This window comes from Panulirus ornatus, chromosome 58, assembly GCF_036320965.1.
Source record: "Panulirus ornatus isolate Po-2019 chromosome 58, ASM3632096v1, whole genome shotgun sequence".
Taxonomy (NCBI): Eukaryota; Metazoa; Arthropoda; class Malacostraca; order Decapoda; family Palinuridae; genus Panulirus; species Panulirus ornatus.
In genome coordinates this window covers 28,305,182-28,327,538 of record NC_092281.1, presented here as the reverse complement: position 1 = coordinate 28,327,538, position 22,357 = coordinate 28,305,182, and the positions used below count along the sequence as shown (strand labels likewise).

The window sequence follows — 22,357 nt, the reverse complement described above, 5'->3', positions numbered from 1 at the left end:
GGGTTGAGGGTCAAGTCAATTGGGAGGTGAGTTTGAATGGAGAAAAACTGGAGGAAGTGAAGTGTTTTAGATATCTGGGAGTGGATCTGGCAGCGGATGGAACCATGGAAGCGGAAGTGGATCATAGGGTGGGGGAGGGGGCGAAAATTCTGGGGGCCTTGAAGAATGTGTGGAAGTCGAGAACATTATCTCGGAAAGCAAAAATGGGTATGTTTGAAGGAATAGTGGTTCCAACAATGTTGTATGGTTGCGAGGCGTGGGCTATGGATAGAGTTGTGCGCAGGAGGATGGATGTGCTGGAAATGAGATGTTTGAGGACAATGTGTGGTGTGAGGTGGTTTGATCGAGTGAGTAACGTAAGGGTAAGAGAGATGTGTGGAAATAAAAGGAGCGTGGTTGAGAGAGCAGAAGAGGGTGTTTTGAAGTGGTTTGGGCATATGGAGAGGATGAGTGAGGAAAGATTGACCAAGAGGATATATGTGTCGGAGGTGGAGGGAACAAGGAGAAGAGGGAGACCAAATTGGAGGTGGAAAGATGGAGTGAAAAAGATTTTGTGTGATCGGGGCCTGAACATGCAGGAGGGTGAAAGGAGGGCAAGGAATAGAGTGAATTGGATCGATGTGGTATACCGGGGTTGACGTGCTGTCAGTGGATTGAATCAAGGCATGTTAAGCGTCTGGGGTAAACCATGGAAAGCTGAGTAGGTATGTATATTTGCGTGTGTGGACGTATGTATATACATGTGTATGGGGGTTGGGCCATTTCTTTCGTCTGTTTCCTTGCGCTACCTCGCAAACGCGGGAGACAGCGACAAAGTATAATAAATATAATAAAAAATATAAATATATATATATATATATATATATATATATATATATATATATATATATATATATATATATATATATATACCTGTGTATGTATATGTATGTATACGTTGAAATGTATAGGTAGGTATATGTGAATGTTTATGCATGTGCCTTTTGGGTGTGTTGGGCCATTCTTTCGTCCGTTTCCTTGCGCTTCTTCGCTAACGCCGGAGACAGCGACTAATTATTATATATATATATATATATATATATATATATATATATAGAATACTTAATCGCTGTTTCCCGCGTCAGCAAGGAAGCGCAAGAAAATAGACTAAGAATGGCCCAACCCCCCATATACACATGTATGTACTTAAACGCCCATACACGCACATATTCATACATGTACATTTCAACGTATACATACATATACACATGTGCATATTCTATATATTCATACATTTTGCCTTCATTGCCGTCGACAACCCGCCGCACGGGAAACAGCACCCCGCACTCTCTCTCTCTTTCTCTCTCTCTCTCTCTCTCTCTCTCTCTCTCTCTCTCTCTCTCTCTCTCTCTCTCTCTCTCTCTCGCCAGGGAAAGACAACCAAGGCCACTTTCGTTCACACTCAGTCTCTACCTGGCATGTGTAATACACCGAAACCACAGCTCCCTTTCCACATCCAGGCCCCACAGACCTTTACATGGTTTACCTCAAAGCTTCACATGCCCTGGTTCAAAGAGGACAGTACGTCGACCCTTGTATACCGCATCGTTCCAATTCACTCTATTCCTTGCACTCCTTTCACTCTCCTTTATGTTCAGGCACCGATCGCTCAAAATCATTTTCACTCCATCCTTCCACCTCCAATTTGGTCTCCTGCTTTGACTTCTTCCCTACACCTCTGACGCATATATCCTCTTTGTCAATATTTCCCCACTCATTCTCTCCATGTGACCAAACCACTTCAACACACCCTCTTCTGCTTTCTCAACCACCCTCTTTTTATTACCACACCTCTCTCTTACCCTTTCAGTACTTACTCGCTCAAACCATCTCACACCACATATTGTCCTCGAACATCTCATTTCCAACACATCCACCCTCCTGCGCACAACTCTATCCATAGCCCGTACCTCGCATACATATAACATTGTTGGAAGCACTATTCCTTCAAACATACCTATTTTTTGCTCTCCGAGATTACGTTCTCGCCTTCCACACACTTTTTTCAACGCCTCTGGAACCTTCGCTCCCTCCCCCACCCTGTGACTCGCTTCCGCTTCCATGGTTCCATCCGCTGCTAAGTCCATTCTCCATTCAAACATGTTTCCCAATTTGCTTGCGCCTCACCCCTACTGAACCTGATAACCTTACTCTTATGTACATTTACTCAACTTTCCTTTCACACACTTAACCAAACTAAGTCACCAACTTCTGCAGTTTTTCACCCGAATCAGTCACCAGCGCTGTATCATCAGCGATCAACTGATTACCTTTCCAGTCCTTCCGCCTCTCTAACAACCCTATCCATAAACAAATTAAACAACCATGGAGACATCATGCACCCCTGCCGTAAACCGATATTCACTGGTAACCAATCACTTCCCTCCCTCCCTCCCAACTCGTACACATGCCTTATGTATTTGGTAAAACTTTTCACTGCTAATTGTAACTTAACCTCCTACACCATATACTCTTAGTACCTTCCATAAAGCATCTCTATCAACCTTATCATATTCCTCCAGATCCATAAATGCTACATACAAATCCATCTGATTTTCTAAGTATTTCTCACATACACTCTTTAAACAAACACCTGATCCACCCATCCTCTTCCACTTTTGAAACCACACTGCTCTTCCCCATCTGTTTCTCTGTGCATGCCTTTACCCTCTCAGTCAATACCCTCCCATATAATTTCCCAAGAATACTCAACAAACTAATTCTTGTCATTTGAACACACCTTTATCCCCTTTGCCTTTGTACAATAGCACTATGCATGCATTCCGCCAATCCTCAGGCACTTCACCATGATTCATACATACATTGAATATCCTTGCCAACAAGTCAGCAGCACAGTCATCCCCTTTTTTAATAAATTCCACTGCAGTACGGATTTCAACTTCTGAAAAGCTTTCTCAACCTCTTCTCTGTTTACCAAACAATTCTCCCTGACCCTCTCACTCCGCACTCCAACCCAACCAAAACACCCTATATCTACTACTTTATCATCAAACACGTTCAACGAGCCTTGAAAATACTCACTCCATCTCCGTCTCACTTTATCACTACTTGTTATTACATCCCCATTTGCCCCCTTCACCGAAGTTCCAATTTGTTCTCGTGTCTTACGCACGTTATTTTCCTCCATCCAAAACACCTTTTTATTCTCCCTAAAGTTTAATGATACTCTCTCACCCCAACTCTCATATACCTTCTTTTTCACCTCTTGCACCTTTCTCTTTACCTCCTGCCGCTTTCTTTTATACATCTCCCAGTCATTTGCACTACTTCCAATGCAAAAATCGTCCGAACGCCTCTCTTTCACTAACAGCTTTGCTGCATCCCACCACTCACTACCCCTTCAAATCTGCCCTCCTCCCACCTTTCTCATGCCACGTGCATCTTTTGCGCTAGCTATTACTACTTCCCTAAATACATCCCATTCCTCCCTCATTCCCCTCTTGTCATTTGCTCTTTTCTTTTGCCATTCTACACTCAGTCTCTCTTGGTACTTCCTCACACAAGCCTCCTTTTCAAGCTCACTTACTCTCATCACTCTCTTTTCTGAAAACCTCTGCAAATTTTCGCCTCAAAATAAGTGATCAGACATTTCTCCAACTGCCCTTCTCAGAACATTTTCATCCAAAAGTCTCTCTTTTACATGCCTATCAATTGACACGTGATCCAGTAATGCCCTTTGACCATCTCTCATACTCGCATATGTATACTCATGTATGTCTCTTTAAACCGTATATTCCCAATCACCAGTCCTTTTTCAGCATACAGATCCACAAGCTCTTCAATTCCATTTACAACATATTTATTATATATAATCGCTGTTTCTCGCGTCAGAGAGGTAGTGCCAGGAAACAACAGACGAAGAATGGACCATCCACTCATATACACGTATATGTACATAAACGCCCACATACGCACCTATACATACATATACATACATGCATACATACACATGTACAGATTCAAATTTGCTCGCCTTCATCCATTTCTGTCTCTTTCCTGCCCCACAGGAAATAGCATCGCTACCCCATCCTTCAGCAAGGTAGCGCCAGGAAAATAGACATAAAAGGCCACATTCGTTCACACTTGGTCTCCACCCGTCATATGAAATGCATATGACAGCTCTCTATCCACACCCAGACCCCCACAAACTTTTCCATGGTTTACCCTAGACGCTTCACATACCCTGGTTCAGTCCCCTGACAGCACGTCGACCCCGGTATACAGTATCGTTCCAATTCACTGTATTCCTTGCACGCCTCTCAACCTCCTATATATTCTGGCCCCGATCGCTCAAAAAGTTTTCCACTCCATCCTTCCACCTCCGATTTGGTCTCCCGCTTCTCCTTGTTCCCTCCGCCTCTGACACGTATATCCTCTTTGTCAATCTTTCCTCGATCATTCTCTCCATATGTCCAAACCATTTCTACACCCTCTTCTGCTCTTTCAACCACACTCATTATTTCCACACATCTTTCTTACCCTCTCATTACTTACTCCATCAAATCACCTCCACATATTGTTCTTAAACATTTCATTTCCAGCACATCCACCCTCCTCCGTACAACCCTATCTATAGCTCATGCCTCGAAACCATATAGTATTGCTGGAACTACTGTTCCTTCAAACATACTCATTTTTGCTCTCCTTCCACACATTCTTCATCGCTTCCAGAACCTTCGCCCTCCTCCCCCACCCTGTGACTCGCTTCCGCTTCCATGGTTCCATTCGCTGCTAAGTCCACTTCTAGATATCTAAAACACTTCACTTCCTCCAATTTTTCTCCATTTAAACTTGCATCACAAGTAACTTGTCCCTTAACCCTACTGAACCTAATAACCGTGCTCTTATTCGCATTTGCTCTCAGCTTTCTCCTTTCACACACTTTTCCAAACTCATTCACCAACATCTGCAGCTTTTCCCACGAATCAGCCACCAGGGCTGTATCATCGGCAAACAACTGACTCACTTCCCAGTCCCTCTCATCCACAACAGACTGCATACTCGCCCCTCTCTACAAAACTCATGCATTTACCTCCCTAACCACGCCATCCATAAACAAAGTAAACAACCATGGAGACATCACACACCCCTGCTGCAAACCGACCTTCACTGCGAACCAATCACTGTCCTTTCATCCTAATTGTACACATACCTTACACCCTTGGTGTAAAATTTTCACTGCTTCTAGCAGCTTACCTCCCACACATTCATTTTCGGCGCCACCCCGCCCCACAGGAAACAGCAACGCCAACCCCTGCGTCAGCGAGGTAGCGCCAGGTACACGTAGTTAATGCTGACAAAATATCTTGTTGTTATGCTGTATACCATTAATGTCAGTGACGTGATTAGCTTTTTTAATGTTAGATGACACGCTACGGACAACTGAAAGCCCAAATCAAAGCCATCTCGGTAATGATAATTATATTTATATTTATATATTTAGCGACAGGAAACTGACGAAGAATAGCCCATCCACTACATGAACGCCCATACTTGCACAAATACCTACACATAATTACACATACATATATACACATATACATATCAATACTTGTTTGCCTTCACCCATTCCTAGTGCTACCCCGCACCACAGGAAACAGCATCGCTATCCCCTGCTTCAGCGAAGTAACTCCAGGAAAACAGAGGACTGAGCCTTGGAGGGAATATCCTCACTTGGTCCCCTTCTAACTTCTGTAGGAAAATTAAAAGCGGGAGGGGGTATTTCCAGCCCCCCAGCTCCCTCCTCTTTTAGTCGCCTTTTACGACACGCTGGGAATACGTGGGAAGTATTCTTTCTCCCCTATCCCCTGAGATGATATATATATATATATATATATATATATATATATATATATATATATATATATATATATATATTCCCTAGGAATAGGAGAGAAAGAATACTTCCCACGTATTCCCTGCCAGTCGTATGAGGGGACTAAAAGGGAAGGGAGCGGGGGGCTGGAAGTCCTCCCCTCTCTCTTAACTTTCCAAAAGAAGGAACAGAAGGGGGCCAAGTGAGAATAATCCCTCAAAGGCTCAGTCCTCAGTTCTTAACGCTACCTCGCTAACGCGGGAAATAGTGAATATTATGGAAAAAAAATGTATATATATATATATATATATCTTTCAAACTGTTCGCATTAGCGAGGTAGCGTTAAGAACAGAGGACTGGGCCTTTGAGGGATTATTCTCACCTGGCCCCCTTCTCTGTTCCTTCTTTTGGAAAATTAGAAAAAAAGAGAGGGAAGGATTTCCAGCCCCCCGCTCCCTCCCCTTTTATTCGCCTTCTACGACACGCAGGGAATGCGTGGGAAGTATTCTTTCTCCCCTATCCCCAGGGATAATGTATATATATTTATTTATTTATTTTGCTTTGTCGCTGTCTCCCGCATTTGCAAGGTAGCGCAAGGAAACAGAAGAAAGAAATGGCCCAACCCACCCCCATACACATGTATATACATACACGTCCACACACGCAAATATACATACCTATACATCTCAATGTACACATATATATACACACACAGACACATACATATATACCCAAGCACACAATTCACACTGTCTGCCTTTATTCATTCCTATCGCCACCTCGCCACACATGGAATACCATCCCCCTCCCCCCTCATGTGTGCGAGGTAGCGCTAGGAAAAGATAACAAAGGCCCCATTCGTTCACACTGAGTCTCCAGCTGTCATGCACTAATGCCCGAAACCACAGCTCCCTTTCCACATCCAGGCCCCACACAACTTTCCATGGTTTACACCAGACGCTTCACATGCCCTGATTCAATCCACTGACAGCACGTCAACCCCGGTATACCACATCGATCCAATTTACTCTATTCCTTGCCCGCCTTTCACCCTCCTGCATGTTCAGGCCCCGATCACTCAAAATTAGACTCCTTCTGTTTCCCATTTTTTTTTAGAAAGTTAGAAATACAAGGAGGGGAGGATTTCTGGCCCCCCGCTCCCGTCCCCTCTAGTCGCCTTCTACGACACGTGAGGAATGCGTGGGAAGTATTCTTTCACCCCTATCCCCAGGGATAATATATATATATATATATATATATATATATATATATATATATATATATATATATATATATATATATATATTTTTTTTTTTTTTTCTTTCGTACTATTCGCCATTTCCCGCATTAGCGAGGTAGCGCTATGAACAGAGGACTGGGCCTTAGAGGGAATATCCTCACCTGGCCCCCTTCTCTGTTCCTTCTTTTGGAAAATTAAAAAAAAAAAAAAAAACGAGAGGGGAGGATTTCCAGCCACCCGCTCCCTCCCCTTTTAGTCGCCTTCTACGACACGCAGGGAATACGTGGGAGGTATTCTTTCTCCCCTATCCCCAGGGATAATATATATATATATATATATATATATATATATATATATATATATATATATATATATATATATATATAGCGCAAGGAAACAAACGAAAGATTGGCCCGACCCGCCCATATACACATGTATATACATAAAAGCCCTCACACGCTTATATACATACCTATACATTTCAACGTATACATACATATACGTACACAGACATATACATATATACACATGTACGTACATATTCATACATACAACCTTCATCCATTCCCGCCACACGAAATGGCACCTCCCCTCCCCCCGCGTGCGTGCGAGGTAGCGCTAGGAAAAGACAACAAAGGCCACATTCGTTCACACCGTCTCTAACTGTCATGCGTAATGCACCGAAACCACATCTCCCTTTCCACATGCAGGCCCCAAAAAACTTTTCATGGTTTGCTCCAGACGCTTCACATGCCCTGGTTCAATCCATTGACAGCACGTCGACCCCAGTATACCACATTGTTCCAATTCACCCTATTCCTTGCACACCTTTCACCCTCCTGTATGTTCAGGCCCCGATCTCTCAAAATCTTTTTCACTCCATCCTTCCACCTCCAATTTGGTCTCCCACTTCTCATTCCCTCCACCTTCGACACATATATCCTCTTTGTCAATCTTTCCTCACTCATTCTCTCCATGTGACCAAAGCATTTCAATACACCCTCTTCTGCTCTCTCAACCACACTCTTTTTCTTGCCATACATCTCTCTTACCCTTTCATTACTTACTCGATCAAACCACCTCACACCACATATTGTCCTGGGACATCTCCATTTCCAACGCATCCATCCTCCTCCGCACAACCATATCTATAGCCCCTGCCTCACAACCATATAACATTGTTGGAACAATTATTCCTTCAAAGATACCCATTCTTGCTCTCCGAGATAATGTTCTCGACTTCCACACGTTTTCCAACGCTTCTAGAAACTTGCACACACACACACACACACACACACACACACACACACACACACACACACACACCCGTGACTCCCTTCCGCTTCCTGGGTTCATCCGCTGCCAAATACACTCCCAGATATCTAAAACACTTCACTTCTTCCAGTTTTTCTCCATTCAAACTTACCTCCCAATCGACTTCTCCCTCAAACCCTACTGAACCTAATAACCTTGCTCTTATTCACATGTACTCTCAGCTTCCTTCTTTCACACACTTCAACTAACTCAGCCACCAACTTCTGCAGTTTCTCACACGAATCAGCCACCAGCGCTGTATCATCAGCGAACAACAACTGACTCACTTCCCAAGTCCTCACATCCACAATAGACTGCATACTTGCCTCTCTTGCCAGAACTCTTGCATTCACCTCCTTAACAACCCCATCCATAAACAAATTAAACAACCATGGAGACATCATTCACCCCTGCCACAAACCGACATTCACTGAGAACCAATCACTCTCCTCTTTTCCTACGCGTACACATGTCTTACATCCTCGATAAAAACTTTTCACTGCTTCTAGCATCTTGCCTCCCACACCATATGCTCTAAATACCTTCCGCAGAGTATCTCTATCTGTTCTGTCATATGTATTCTTCAAATCCATAAATGCTACATACAAATCCATTTGCTTTTCTAAGTATTTTTCACATACATTCTTCAAAGCACACACCTAATCCACACATCCTCTACCACTTCTGAAACCACACTGCTCTTCCCCACTCTGATGCTCTGTACATGCCTTGACCCTTTCAATCAATACCCTACCATATAATTTCCCAGAAACACTCAACAAACTTATATATCTGTAATTTGAACACTCGCCTTTATCCCCTGTGCCTTTGTACAATGGCATTATGCATGCATTCCGCCAATCCTCAGGCACTTCACCATGAAACATACATACATTGAATATCGTCAACAACACAGTCACCCCTTTCTTAATAAATTCCACAGCAATACTATCCAAACCCGCCGCCTTGCCGGCTTTCATCTTCCGCAAAGCTTTCAATACCTCTTCTCTGTTTATCAAATCATTCTCCCTGACCCTCTCACTTGGCACACTACCTCGGCCAAAACGCTCTGTCTGCCACCCTATCATCTAGCACATTTAACAAACCTTCAAAATATTAATTCCACCTCCCTCCCACTTCACCACTACTTGTTATTACCTCCCCATTTGCCCCCTTCACCGATGCTCCCATTTGTTCTCTTTTCTTACGTAGGAAGGGAGCGGAGGCTGGAAATCCTCCCCTCTCGTTTTTAGTTTTCCTAATGAAGGAACAGAGGAGGGGGTCAAGTGAGGATATTCCCTCCAAGGCTCAGCCTCTGTTTTTAACGATACCTCGCTAACGCGGGAAATGGCGAATAGTATATATATATATATATATATATATATATATATATATATATATATATATATATATATATATATATATATATTCTCTTTTCCTTCGTACTATTCGCCATTTCCCGCAATAGCGAGGTAGCGCTATGAACAGAGGACTGGGCCTTAGAGGGAATATCCTCACCTGGCCCCCTTCTCTGTTCCTTCTTTTGGAAAATTAAAAAAAAAAAAAAACGAGAGGGGAGGATTTCCAGCCACCCGCTCCCTCCCCTTTTAGTCGCCTTCTACGACACGCAGGGAATACGTGGGAAGTATTCTTTTTCCCCTATCCCCAGGGATAATATATATATATATATATATATATATATATATATATATATATATATATATATATATATATATATATATATATATATATATATATATAATGTAAGTCATGTACCCAATTTATCGAAAAATGAACAGTTGGGTTGAATGTGGACAGACTGCCGCTTCAGGATTCGAACTTATGTTTGCGCTAGACCCCTGGAAGAGAGGCATAAAGAATAAGAGGATAAAAATGTTACGTCAGTCCTATTGTTACAAAGTTCTGTTCTACATAACCTCGTGTCTTTAGGTTCTGAACCTTTGATGACATGCCAGTTAAAAGGAATCTTCTCAAGTTCTGGGTGTTTAGGTGTGGATCCCGAGGACAAGCAAGGGTTCGGATACTCTTGGGCTAACAGGTAAGTGGGAACTCAACACCCATTTTTGTAGGAAGGCACTTGAATCCCGGGAAGTCGAAACTTTTGTCGGGAATCGGCCACACTTAAAGATGCAAGGAGACAAGCCATCCAACCTAAGGGAAGCCTTGACGAGCACGCTGGAGGTCAAGTCACTCGTGCAGTCCAGCCAGGATCACACGACCGCCTCAAATAAAGCAGGTTTCAAGGCAAGTGTCCGGTAATATGTACATATACCGTAAATGATTACAAATGTGCATATATAACGGGCTGTACATGCTCGAGCTTACGTCGCATGTGTATAGTCACCTTTAACGAGGCTGAATCATTGGAGTACAGTCTCCTTATAGAACTTCTTACTCTACTGGAATATATGGTCACTGACAGTGTGCAGAAGCGCCTGTGCAAGATGGGGCAGCTGCCTCCTCTCTGCCAAAGGGCAATAGGCAACAGCGAGGCACTTACCGCACCAAGGAAGCCCACCGGAAGCTTGACTGGTAATGCAACTTCAGTAAACTTTCCGTCTGGGAACGTTTGTTCCCTGCATAACCTAAGTATCCCAGATGTCGAGTTATGGTTCAGAGAAGTAGATCAATATTTTTGTACAGGAAACAAGAACTTTCCTTATCATAAACGGAGGGAGTGAATAAGCAACTAGCTTTTTTTCTTTTTATTTGTAGTAAAAAACGATAGTATGACATATGTATACGATTTGATGTTTCAGTGACTGCTGGCTGCTCTGAGTCATCGACAGGCCAGGTAGTACGTTAAGTGGTGACAAGCCAGGGCAGCGGTGTTCCAGTTTAGTAAGTAACGAGTGCCAGATGGGTTGAAGCAGTTGACGGAGGCTGGCCAGATCATCATCACTCCGGGACAAGGAGTTGGCAGGGGAGCGGCGACGGCTCCCGGCTTGATAAGTGTGACGAATGGGCTGAGCTATCCAGATGGTGACCAGAGACATGGCTGGTGATGGCGTTAAGCAGCAGGTGGTCCTCAGACACTTGGTGGTCACGCGGGCTGCCCACACTCGCCTGTCAGGAGTAAAGGAATTACAAGGTCAGTATATGTTCATGTTGCTGGATTTAATGACTGTCAGCAGTTCATGGTCATTAAGCCAGAATCCGTCATATTTAAGCATAATTGTTGGTGGCCTCACTCCACGTCTCGTTATAACACATTATTACCCTCATAATTCCTGAGTGACCTACTGGCTTCATATATGTACTGAGATGTTCGGAACTATGACTGTGTGAAGGTAAAGGTACAGGCGAGGTCACAGAGGTGAGATTCATACAAGGGAGATGCAAAGTGGAGTTGTAATATACAGGTGAATTAGCACAGATATGAAGCATAGGTATGTGGAGTCGTAATATACAGGTGAATTAGTACAGATATGAAGCATAGGTAGGTGAAGGGAGTCGTAATATACAAGTGAATTAGATCAGATATGAAGCATAGGTTGGTGGAGTCGTAATATACAGGTGAATTGGTACAGATTGTGAAGCATAGGGGCAGAGTCATCACAGACAACGGGGTCGTGCACAGGTGGAATTAGACAAAAAGATGGAGTCAAAAACATGATGATGGGGTCGTACAATGAGTGGTTATAAGGGAGTCGTCATCAGTATGGGTGTATCGTACATAAGATGGGAGCGATATGGATAAACACCAGAATGGATCGTAAATGCTGGAATGAACATCGAGACTGCCGGAATGGATCAATTAATGCACACATTTTCCATATATTCTGATATTGCGATGCTTCCTGATTTCGTACTCTGAGTTGGGCAAGGTTCGGAGGCTCGAGTTGGGGTGTAGATAAGGATGACTGGTTGTAGTGTTTGAAATTATATGTTATCATTATCGATAGTATCGGAACGTCCGAGATATATGAATAGATGTATAGCGGTAGGTGGTAAGCAGAGATATAACCATGAATAAGATTTAGTCATACATAGTGTGGCTATACGTACCAAGAGAGAGAAACAACATATCTTAAGATTGTGTTGATAAAGCTACAAAGTTTCTTTCCAGTTGACATGTCACGTAATGAAAGTCCCAAGTCTTTCTTGGCTGTGGCTCTGGGTATCAGTCAGTCAATATGTGAGGATCAGTATGGGCGGGACAAGCGGTCGGCGACCTTGACTGACTCAAGCAAGTGCACAGAGTTCAACTCGCGAGCAACCTTGCATTCACACATAAACAGATTTCTTGCAAGATTCCGACCACACACATCCTCCTTAGGAGCCTAGTTAATGAGACCAACTGTTTGCCAGTAAATATTAAAACCATATTCAAGTTCACGGAGAAGGAGTAAACTCAGCAAGCTCCCCAAGAAGCACCAAGGGTTAATATAGAAAATCAGAATTAAGAGAGATGATTAACATGGAAACGTTAGAAGCCTTAAATTTGCCCACCAATGACAAGAGAAGAGCTAGGAGTGACCTGATCACAACCAAGTCAGAATAATGATAGACACTCAACATTTCATCGAGAGATATAGAGTTAGAAACAACCAGAGGACATAACATGAAATTAGGGAAGAAACTTATGAATTAGATGTGAAAAGGTACTTTAATAGAGGAAGAGCGATGGATAAATGGAATGAAATGAAGACATAGTCCATGCGGTCAGTATGGAGAAATGTATGACTGCATGAATGACAGGTTCATTGAGATGGGAATCCATGAGCGTAAAACTCCCACGTACAATACAAATAAGTAGTTACGTACGCACAGACTGCACCTTTCGAGCACGTGAATAAATCATTCGTGAAACTTACTTCTGGTTGTAACTCTGGAGCGGAACTGTTTCTGGGGAAGTTGGTGTGGGTAGTACTCGGTGGCACTGAGATGGGTGCACTAAGGTTCTGTGTTCTGCTGTCAGTGAAAGCACCTCCGGGCTGACTCTCGCTACTGAGGAACGATACAGCTAAGCCTATGCGACACACAGCTTGGGTTAGTCTGGAAACCTCAAAGTCTGTGTCATCCATATGTTCTGAAGGATCTAGATGCATCTGTGGTAATGCAGGTAGAGAGTGTTCAAGACGTATTGGGCTATGTGGCTGTGCGTAACTGTGGCAACGACTGTGTTCGGATAAAGAGGCATAGTCAGGCGGTGGGTGATTCATGTTGAAGGTGCAGTCATAGCACGGGGGTGTCTCGAAATCCTTGCATGATGGGCAAGACTTGGCCTTCCTCATCATCAGTCTGTTCATCATTTTTCCTTTATCAGTATGCTACGAAAACGAAGCGTAAACGTGAGACTCAGAAACAGTACAAATCTTCGAAAGTTGAATGAAAATTTGCGTCTCAATAAACAATATATGAACTCAATGCTCACTGACACACACCTCGAGTTGGATAACTCTAAACACAAGAATCACAAGAATAAACGTCTTTACAAGTAAAATGCTGTGATAAGACTACGATAGTATATGTTGCTCAGGTTTGGGCCTTTCTCGTTTGCTGTAATAGTTGCCAGTACAATATTTTGTAGGCACTTTCTTTTTAATCTGTGTATCGTATTTAAGTACCAGATTTGACTCATTGACTTCAAGAAGCAATGGTATTATACACAACAAATAGCAAAACATAATGCTGGATTACAATGAAAAAGGGAAGCTATTTTTATTATCTAACTGGGAACTATATGGACAACGTCATGGTAACGTCACAAGCTTGGCGGGTGCACGATGATAATCGGATCACGACCCCGTTTCTTGATTTATGTTTCACGAAAGCTCATAGAATTGCAATAGAAAATACAAAATCAAACAAATTCAGGTGAATGGACTTTTTTAATATTCTTGGTAACTGTGAAGATATGTCCATACTGGTATACAATGAAGGAGTGGCGCAACATGTTCAAGGACGTTAGTTTCCATGATGTCACGAGACCGTAAATTCAGGCACGTACGTGATTTTAAAACACTAAAGAAAAGGGAAGATGAAAAACTTGACGGAAGGATCAATCAAGACGAAGTCAAATTTGCCATCTTTGTCAGGAATTGGTAAACTTTATGCTTTCGAAACTTGTCAGCCTGGTTAGGAATAGGGTTAACTAGCTCAGGATAGTAAGAGAAAATTAAATGTTCTGTGGTTAACGATACGATATCGTTACCGTCGTTTATGGTAATTGAGGTCAAGGTTGGATTAGTTTGGGTTGTAGGGTACCGGTAAGGTGCGTTAGGTTGGAAAAGAAGAAAACGGTCAGGGTTCTTATATTCAGACGGTATTCTCACCCATTTTTTACGTACCCTCTACCAAATGCAGAGTAAAATGCGGTGAAAGTATGTGAGCTTGGGAAGGAGGCTTATGTGAGGAAGTACCAGGAGAGACTGAGTGCAGAATGGAAAAAGGTGAGACCAAAGGACGTAAGGAGTGTAGGGGAGGCATGGGATGTATTTAGGGAAACAGTGATGGCTTGCGCAAAAGATGCTTCTGGCATGAGAAAGGTGGGAGGTGGGCAGATTAGAAAGGGTAGTGAGTGGTGGGATGAAGAAGTAAGATTATAAGTGAACGAGAAGAGAGAGGCATTTGGACGATTTTTGCAGGGATATTGTGCAAATGACTGGGAGATGTATAAAAGAAAGAGGCAGAAGGTCAAGAGAAAGGTGCAAGAGGTGAAAAAGAGGGTAAATGAGAGTTGGGGTGAGAGAGTATCATTAGATTTTAGGAAGAATAAAAAAAAAATGTTTTGAAAGGAGGCAAATATAGTGCGTAAGACAAGGGAACAAATGGGAACATCGATGAAGGGGGCCAATGGGGAGGTAGTAACAAGTAGTGGTGATGTGAGAAGGAGATGGAGTGGGTATCTTTAAGGTTTGTTGAATGTGTTAGATGATAGAGTGGTAGATATAGGGTGTTTTGGTCGAGATAGTGTACGAAGTGAGAGGGTCAGGGAGAATGGTTTGGTAAACAGAAAAGAGGTAGTGAAAGCTTTGCGGAAGATGGAAGCCGGCAAGGCGGCGGGTTTGGATGGTATTGCAGTGGAATTTATTAAAGATGGGGGTGACTGTGCTGCTGACTGGTTGGTGAGGATATTCCATGTATGTATGGCTCATGGTGAATTACCTTAGCGTTGGCGGAATGCATGCATAGTGCCATTGTACAAAGGCAAAAGGGGATGAATGTGAGTGTTCAAATTACAGGGGTATGAGTTTGTTGGGTGTTCCTGGGAAATCATTTGGGAGGGTATTGATTGAGAGGGTGAAGGCATGTGTAGAGCATCAGACTGGGGAAGAGCAGTGTGGTTTCAAAAGTGGTAGAGGATGTGTGGATCAGGTGTTTGCTTTGAAGAATGTATGTGAGAAATATTCGTAAAAACGAATGGATTTGTATGTAGCATTTATGGATCTGGAGAAGGCATATGATAGAGTTGATGGAAATGCTCTGTGGAAGGTGTTAGGAGTATATGTTGTGGGTATGTTTGAAGGAATAGTGGTTCCAACAATGTTATATGGTCGAGAGGCGTGGGCTATAGATCGGGTTGTGCGGAGGAGGGTGGATGTGTTGAGCATGAGGTGTTTGAGGACAATATGTGGTGTGAGGTGGTTTGATCGAGTAAGTAATGAAGGGGTAAGAGAGATGTGTGGTAATGGGGGAGTGTGGTTGAGAGAGTGTGGTTGAATTGGTTTGGTCACATGGAGAGAATGAGTGTCAGAGGTGGAGGGAACAAGGAGAGGTGGGAGACCAAATTGGAGGTGGAAGGATGGAGTGAAAAAGATTTTGAGCGATCGGGGCCTGAACATGCAGGAGGGTGAGGGCCGTGCAAGGAATGGAGTGAATTGGAACGATGTGGTATACTGGGGTTGACGTGCTGTCAGTGGATTGAACCAGGGCATGTGAAGTGTCTGGGGTGAACCGTGGAAAGTTTTGTGAGGCCTGGATGTAGAAAGGGAGCTGTGGTTTCGGTGCTTTACACATGACAGCTAGAGACTGAGTGTGAGATAATGAAGCCTTTGTTGTCTTTTCCTAGCGATACCTCGCGCTCGCGCGGTGGGAGTTGAGGGTGCCATTTCATGTGTAGCGTGGTGGCGACGAGAATGGCTGGGAGCAGCAAGTATCAATGGGTGCATGTGTATATATGTATTTGTCTGTGTATGTATATGTATGTGTACATTGAAACGTATAATTATGTATATGTGCGTGTATGGGCCATTCTTTCGTCTGTTTCCTTGCGCTACCTTGCTAACGCGGGAGACAGCAGCAGAGTATAATAAATAACTATATATATATATATATATATATATATATATATATATATATATATATATATATATATATATATATATATATATATATATATATATATTATACTTTGTCGCTGTCTCCCGCGTTTGCGAGGTAGCGCAAGGAAACAGACGAAAGAAATGGCCCCCCCCCCCCCCATACACATGTATATACATACGTCCACCCACGCAAATATACATACCTACACAGCTTTCCATGGTTTACCCCAGACGCTTCACATGCCTTGATTCAATCCACTGACAGCACGTCAACCCCGGTATACCACATCGCTCCAATTCACTCTATTCCTTGCCCTCCTTTCACCCTCCTGCATGTTCAGGCCCCGATCACACAAAATCTTTTTCACTCCATCTTTCCACCTCCAATTTGGTCTCCCTCTTCTCCTTGCTCCCTCCACCTCCGACACATATATCCTCTTGGTCAATCTTTCCTCACTCATCCTCTCCATGTGCCCAAACCACTTCAAAACACCCTCTTCTGCTCTCTCAACCACGCTCTTTTTATTTCCACACATCTCTCTTACCCTTACGTTACTCACTCGATCAAACCACCTCACACCACACATTGTCCTCAAACATCTCATTTCCAGCACATCCATCCTCCTGCGCACAACTCTATCCATAGCCCACGCCTCGCAACCATACAACATTGTTGGAACCACTATTCCTTCAAACATACCCATTTTTGCTTTCCGAGATAATGTTCTCGACTTCCACACATTCTTCAAGGCCCCCAGAATTTTCGCCCCCTCCCCCACCCTATGATCCACTTCCGCTTCCATGGTTCCATCCGCTGCCAGATCCACTCCCAGATATCTAAAACACTTCACTTCCTCCAGTTTTTCTCCATTCAAACTCACCTCCCAATTGACTTGACCCTCACCCCTACTGTACCTAATAACCTTGCTCTTATTCACATTTACTCTCAACTTTCTTCTTCCACACACTTTACCAAACTCAGTCACCAGCTTCTGCAGTTTCTCACATGAATCAGCCACCAGCGCTGTATCATCAGCGAACAACAACTGACTCACTTCCCAAGCTCTCTCATCCCCAACAGACTTCATACTTGCCCCTCTTTCCAAAACTCTTGCATTTACCTCCCTAACAACCCCATCCATAAACAAATTAAACAACCATGGAGACATCACACACCCCTGCCGCAAACCTACATTCACTCAGAACCAATCACTTTCCTCTCTTCCTACACGTACACATGCCTTACATCTTCGATAAAAACTTTTCACTGCTTCTAACAACTTTCCTCCCACACCGTATATTCTTAATACCTTCCACAGAGCATCTCTATCAACTCTATCATATGCCTTCTCCAGATCCATAAATGCTACATACAAATCCATTTGCTTTTCTAAGTATTTCTCACATACATTCTTCAAAGCAAACACCTGATCCACACATCCTCTACCACTTCTGAAACCACACTGCTCTTCCCCAATCTGATGCTCTGTACATGCCTTCACCCTCTCAATCAATACCCTCCCATATAATTTACCAGGAATACTCAACGGACTTATACCTCTATAATTTGAGCACTCACTCTTATCCCCTTTGCCTTTGTACAATGGCACTATGCACGCATTCCGCCAATCCTCAGGCACCTCACCATGAGTCATACATACATTAAATAACCTTACCAACCAGTCAACAATACAGTCACCCCCTTTTTTTAATAAATTCCACTGCAATACCATCCAAACCTGCTGCCTTGCCGGCTTTCATCTTCCGCAAAGCTTTTACTACCTCTTCTCTGTTTACCAAATCATTTTCCCTAACCCTCTCACTTTGCACACCACCTCGACCAAAACACCCTATATCTGCCACTCTATCATCAAACACATTCAACAAACCTTCAAAATACTCACTCCATCTCCTTCTCACATCACCACTACTTGTTATCACCTCCCCATTTGCGCCCTTCACTGAAGTTCCCATTTGCTCCCTTGTCTTACGCACTTTATTTACCTCCTTCCAGAACATCTTTTTATATCCCTGGGGATAGGGGATTAAGAATACTTCCCACGTATTCCCTGCGTGTCGTAGAAGGCGACTAAAAGGGGAGGGAGCGGGGGGCTGGAAATCCTCCCCTCTCGTTTTTTTTTTTAATTTTCCAAAAGAAGGAACAGAGGGGGCCAGGTGAGGATATTCCAAAAAAGGCCCAGTCCTCTGTTCTTAACGCTACCTCGCTAACGCGGGAAATGGCGAATAGTTTAAAAGAAGAAAGAAAGAATATATATATATATATATATATATATATATATATATATATATATATATATATATATATATATATATATATGGTAAGGTTTGTGGGGCCTGCTTACAGTAGGAATCTGAGGTTTCGGTGTATTACACATAACAGCGAGATAATCGATGTGAGAGGGTGTGACTTTCTTCGTCTGTTCCTGGCGCTACTTCGCTGATGCGGGAAACAGCGATCAAGTATGAGAAGGAGGAGGGGGGGGGGGGAGATACTTTCTAGAACTCTTTCAAAGAAAGAATCTTGGTGTTAGAAAATTCATAATGCACTTGAATAAACGCGGGAAAATCTTTTATGCAAAGATACAGTACCGTAAACTGCATGAATGACTTGTGTTAAATTGTGCTATTAATTGCTTAAAATGATCAAAAGTGACACTTAAACCGTCAAGTAAGACGAAGCATTAGCTTCTCTGAGGCTTTGATACATCGGAATCCTAACCCAACTTAATATCTGAAATTGCTAAGCTAAATTCATGACTTGATTGATCTTGCTTCTATCTCTCCGCCCACACACACACTTCACAGTGCTGTTACTTGTATACAGCCTGGACTGTAGGACTCCGGCCTTCAACCATATTATCAGTGACCTCTTTTCTTGCCCTTCAGGTAAGTGTTTCACAACGTTTCCTTTAGGCGTGTTGGGTTTCCTCAGCTCAAGTGACCTGACGGAGTACTTTTTCGTTTAACTTGTCACTTTATAGTATTTTTCAGCTCTGTGGTATGAAACGTAATTACTAAGAGTACTCAGAATAATACAAGAACACTACGTGAAAAGATGTAGGTAAAATACACACCAAAGATATAAGAAAAAGAGAATGAAGTATGGTATTGTGAATATGAGTGCATACAGTAGGCACGACCCTTGTCAATTAGGAAGGTTGGCGGAGGAATAAGAATAGTTTTTGCAGGAATTCTCTTCCTTTTGTCTTTCCCTCTTCAAAGACCTGAAAAGCTCAGATTGATTTATCATACTTTTTTTTTCTCGACTTCATTTTTCCTTTCATTCGAGATGACCGCGATTGGGATGTTTTTGTTTTTCCGTTTCGTAATTGAGGATGGCGTTTGCCTGTGACGCTCACATTGAAAATGTTAAGAATAGCATTCACTTATCCAATGTTTACTCATACCGACCTGACGCAGGGAGAACGTATAATGGCCCTGCCAGCCAGCATATGTAAAGATGAACCTCTATACCAAGTTTGGTAACCTGAATCTTCAGGTACGTCCTGATTATTCACACAAAGACTATAAGTGCATCACATATCTTCACATACTCCCTCAGGTTTCCTGACTGATGAAATATATATGATTAACCTGTATTTGTAGTACGTGCTACATCTATATTTCATACGTCTTATGTTAAAGTTTCTAACTCTATTCCAGTTTGTGGTGTGAAGGATCAACTAGGCTTCAGTCGGCTGTAGCAAGTAGTAGCCAAGATATTTTTGTTATTCATATCAAGTAATGTCGCAAATTTCAAGGTAAGATACCCTTCCTTTGTGAGACAAATCTCTGTATTGAGGTCAGACCTGAATGAACTCCATATATACTTTTGCAGTTGTAACGTAACATGGTTGTGTGAAATGAGTCATTAATGGAAATGTCTATCCTTTTTTGCCCTCTTCAAATTTAGAATGGTCATGTCTGAGTCATTAAAAAAGTAAATATAATAGTATAACATGAAAGTTAATATGTTGTTTGGATATCCACCAACATTAGGAAAAGGAGAGCATAGCATACTGTGTTACAGGCGTCTTGCCATATTTTTCCGAATGAGTCGTGTCTTCAGGTACCTGCCTGTTTTACCCTATATAATGGTGATGTCATCAGTTGCCGGTGGACCTCAGTAGTGACCATGACTGTGTACAGTTAGACGTGACTCACTGTGAACTTTGTGAATGTACTTGCATATTAGTGCTGATCTGTTCGTTTCTGTTTTGGTTGGTTCATATATTCTGGAGAAGAGGGTTCTTTCATGGTGAATCGTTTTATCATTTCCTGAAAATTCCTCCACCCCTTCTCCAATTATTTCGCCACGGTTGTTGCACCACAATGTCGCCACCTTGCTATCTACTCCCGCTTCCATGACGCACTTCATCATACGTTTTAAACCACTCAGTAATACCACCACTTTCACACATGCACCCAAAAGATTTCTTGCAGCATATAGTACCAGAACTTCCCAGAGCTTTCCTGTTCACTTTATCATATGTTTTATTTAGATATTCTAAGTCCATAAGTACTGTATAAGCCTTTTTTCTATAATTTTCGCCACTACTTGTGTAGATGCATAAACTTAACACATCTTGCCTTTTAAAACCACCTTGTTCCTCACCAGCAAGAAGTTCACTAATCCATTTAACACGATCACCTACTATCTTGCTATGCACTTTTCGAAGGTGTAAGGAAACTCATTCTTTGATAATTCTCACACTCGCTTGATCGTCGATCTTTTGTACAGCGGAACAGTTGCTGCCATCGTCTAGTCACCAGGTTTTCATTCATACTCTGGATCAGCTCACCAGCACATTCACCTCCACTCTTCACCACCATGCACTCCACTTCCCAAGCTTCTTTCTTTAAGAGCTTTATTAATTCTTTCACTTTTTTTTTTTTTGAATCCTCCTCTGTTACATATGCTGCGTTTTTAAATATATCATAAAATGTATATTAACAGTGGATCATTTCGGTTATGTACAGTATGTAGGAGAAATGAACTGAACATGAATGGTAACAAGAATAAACTTGAACTGAACGTGAATGGTAACAAGAATAAACTAGTTTCTGAAAGGGATGGAAGATGACAGTTTGACAAGTCCGGTAAAGCCCAGCAAAGATGGTGATAGAATAGCTGAAGTTGAATTTAGAGGCTTGCAAGGGAGTTACAATTTATAGCGAAGAAGGAAACTTGCATAAAGGAGTACTTCTCCCAGGTGAAAAAGAAAATTAGATAGAATAGGGATTGAACGAAGAATTATGTGAAAATGTCATTTGTACGTCGCATGGATGAAAATGTTTAGGGTGGTATGGCCAGGTAGAGCTTATGGCACATGATTATGAGATTTATACGCTCGTAGCAGTGGATCAAATGTTAGTAGTAGTAGTTTAGATGGTACAGGGAGGAGAGTTAAACTGCGTAACAAATGAATGCGGTCAGTGATAGAATGGATACGGGTTAGAGGTACTAAAGATTTAAGATGACTGGAAATATTGGGCAGCAGATGCAGTGGAAGAATTTTGCATGTAGTGGAAGCGTTGACGAGTCAACTTTGAGTCCAGTATGAAAAGTTAAGGACTTTATAAAAGTGTGAAATTCCATACTTCATGAGCTGAAATTTT

The 22,357-nt window shown here is 42.5% G+C and overlaps 1 protein-coding gene across 1 annotated transcript; it reads right to left on the bottom strand.

The window, feature by feature from the left end:
* Positions 1-11,140: 11,140 nt before the first annotated feature.
* Positions 11,141-13,908, bottom strand: LOC139766803 (uncharacterized). The gene is made up of 2 exons (XM_071695721.1): positions 13,268-13,908; positions 11,141-11,516 (listed from the first exon to the last, which is right to left on the bottom strand). Exons 1-2 carry the CDS (start codon positions 13,703-13,705, stop codon positions 11,349-11,351), a joined length of 606 nt encoding a protein of 201 aa, XP_071551822.1. The 5' UTR covers positions 13,706-13,908; the 3' UTR covers positions 11,141-11,348.
* Between the last annotated feature and the right edge of the window lie 8,449 nt (positions 13,909-22,357).

Coding starts and splice junctions, on each gene's coding strand:
- LOC139766803 (XM_071695721.1), bottom strand. CDS start 13,705: ATGATGAACAGACTGATGATGAGGAAGGCCAAGTCTTGCCCATCATGC. Junction 11,517..13,267: donor CTCCAGAGTTACAACCAGAA/GTAAGTTTCACG, acceptor TACTCCTGACAG/GCGAGTGTGGGCAGCCCGCG.